A 1975-nucleotide genomic window follows, 5' to 3' on the forward strand; every position below is an offset into this window, starting at 1 on the left:
GCGCGCGTTCCGGAAAAAGCATCCACGCTTCGAGACCGTTCCGAGAGATGATCGCTCGTCCAAAAATCAGCAGAAACGAGTGGAAAACGGCCGAGATATGAGCCTTTGAAGTTGGGAATTTCGCTCTCTTGTCCTGCCCTGCACATGACGTAGTTGTCGATGAAGGCGAGGTTGAGGAGGCTGAACGTGTCGTCGTCGTGGCTCGCGAGGCGCCAGTAGCCGGGCATGGCGTCGCCCGGCGCCCAGGAGAAGACGGAGAGGGCGCGTAGCCCGGCGACGTACGCCGCGCCCTTGGCCGCGACCGCGGCCGCAGCCCAGAGGTTGTTCAGGATCTTGAAGGACACGGAGGCGCCGACGGGCTTGTCGTCGCCGGGCTTCCACTGGACCGACGAGACGCCGCCGGCGACGAGCGTGACGGTGATAGCGAAGCGGAGCAAGGCGATGCTCTTGCCCACGATGGGCACAGCCGGCAGGGCGATCGGCCACTCGCCCGACTCGTTGCCGAAGTCGCGCACGCGCGCCGCGATCGGCGCCGGGTCGAACTTCGGATGTAGCAGGGGGTTCCGCGCGGGCGCGGCGGGCGCCGCGGCGGGCGCCGGCGCCGGCGCTGGAGCCGTCGACTCAGGCGCCTCCATTCGGGCGAGGGTTTGCCTCGCCGCTTCATCATAGACGATGTTGAATGTTTACGCTCACGCGCAGCGCTCGTGCGGCGCGCGGTAGTCGAGGTGGAAGAAGCGGAAGACGTCGGCCTCCGTGCGGATGTTGATGTTGCACTCCTCGTAGGTCGTCTCGAGCTCCTTGCGCTTGCCGCGGGCGATGGTGATGCCGTTCTGGGACCAGGTCCAGTGCTCGCCGTCCTGGAGCTCGCGGCCCTCGATGAGCGAGCCGACGCGACTCCCGTCGCACGACACGTTCCAGCCGCGGCGGCCGACGATGGGCCGCCGGTCCGGCACCTCGGCCCAGTTGTTCTCGTGCGCGTGGTTGACGTAGTCGCGGAGCGACCGGCCAAAGGACGCCGACCCGGAGAAGCCGAGGAGCCCGTGCGCGATGATCTCCGTGGGGCAGAGGAAGAAGTCGACCTGGCGGAACGCGCCCGGCACGGCCGGCGACCGGAGGAAACAGTGCCGGATTTCCATCTTCTGCTTGCCCATCTTCGAGACCAAGTCGTCGACGTTCTGGTGCGGGTGGAGGAAGGGCGCGCCGCCGACGTCGACGGCCGCGAGGCGCGCGAAGAAGCGCGCGAGGAGCCGGATGCCCGCGCCGTCGGGGTCGTGGAACTCGTAGTCCGCGACGGCGACGAGCGGCGCGCCCTCGGGCGCGTGGAGCATGACGTCCAGGTCGTGGCCGCCGACCTTGCCGCGCCGGTAGGAGCCGACGGCCGTCGACGCGAGGCCGACCTCCGCCGCCGCCGCCGCGAAGCGGCCGAGGATCGCCTCCGTCTCCTCGCGGTCCATGCGCGTCGCCGACGGGCCGACGGGCGCGAGCGCGAGGTTCGCGCGGACGTGTGGCGGGATCGCGAGCGCCGGGTCGTCGCGCCGCGCGCAGAGCTCCGCGGCGCTCGTCACGCCGCGGTTCGCGACGAGGTCCACGGCGCGCTTCTTGCCCACGTGCATCTTCAGCGCGTTGATCTCGAAGACGACGCGGCGCACGGGGTCGCGCTGCCACTTGTAGAAGCAGTCCTCGCGGACGACGGCGGCGGGCCCGCCGAGCACGAGCTGCTCGATGTACTCCATCCAGCCGCCCGTCGCCGACGTCGACGTCGCCGAGATGTAGTGCTGCGCCTCGAGCTGTAGCCGTAGCCGTCGTCGACGTAGCCGTTGTCGCAGATCTCGCCGGGGTTCTTCCAGATGTTGTTCAGGAGGTCCGGGTGCTCCATGACGATGCCCGTGTCGATGACCTGGACGACGACGACGTTCGGGTTGCCCATGGTCGTGTCCCAGGCGCCCGGGACGTTGATGGCGTCGTAGTGCGGCTG

At 69.3% G+C, this 1975-nt stretch overlaps 1 protein-coding gene across 1 annotated transcript in view; it reads right to left on the reverse strand.

Moving 5' to 3' along the window:
• Nucleotides 1–77: 77 nt before the first annotated feature.
• AURANDRAFT_68638 (hypothetical protein) overlaps nucleotides 78–1975 on the reverse strand; it is a gene marked incomplete at both ends in the record, with an annotated part of 4613 nt that continues 2715 nt past the window's right edge. Inside the window, 3 exons of the mRNA XM_009044347.1 lie at nucleotides 78–651; nucleotides 694–1787; nucleotides 1811–1897. Of these exons, the coding sequence (XP_009042595.1) occupies nucleotides 78–651; nucleotides 694–1787; nucleotides 1811–1897 (1755 nt within the window). The remainder of the gene's footprint in view (nucleotides 652–693; nucleotides 1788–1810; nucleotides 1898–1975) is intronic.

This window comes from Aureococcus anophagefferens, assembly GCF_000186865.1.
Source record: "Aureococcus anophagefferens unplaced genomic scaffold AURANscaffold_264, whole genome shotgun sequence".
Classification (NCBI taxonomy): Eukaryota; class Pelagophyceae; order Pelagomonadales; family Pelagomonadaceae; genus Aureococcus; species Aureococcus anophagefferens.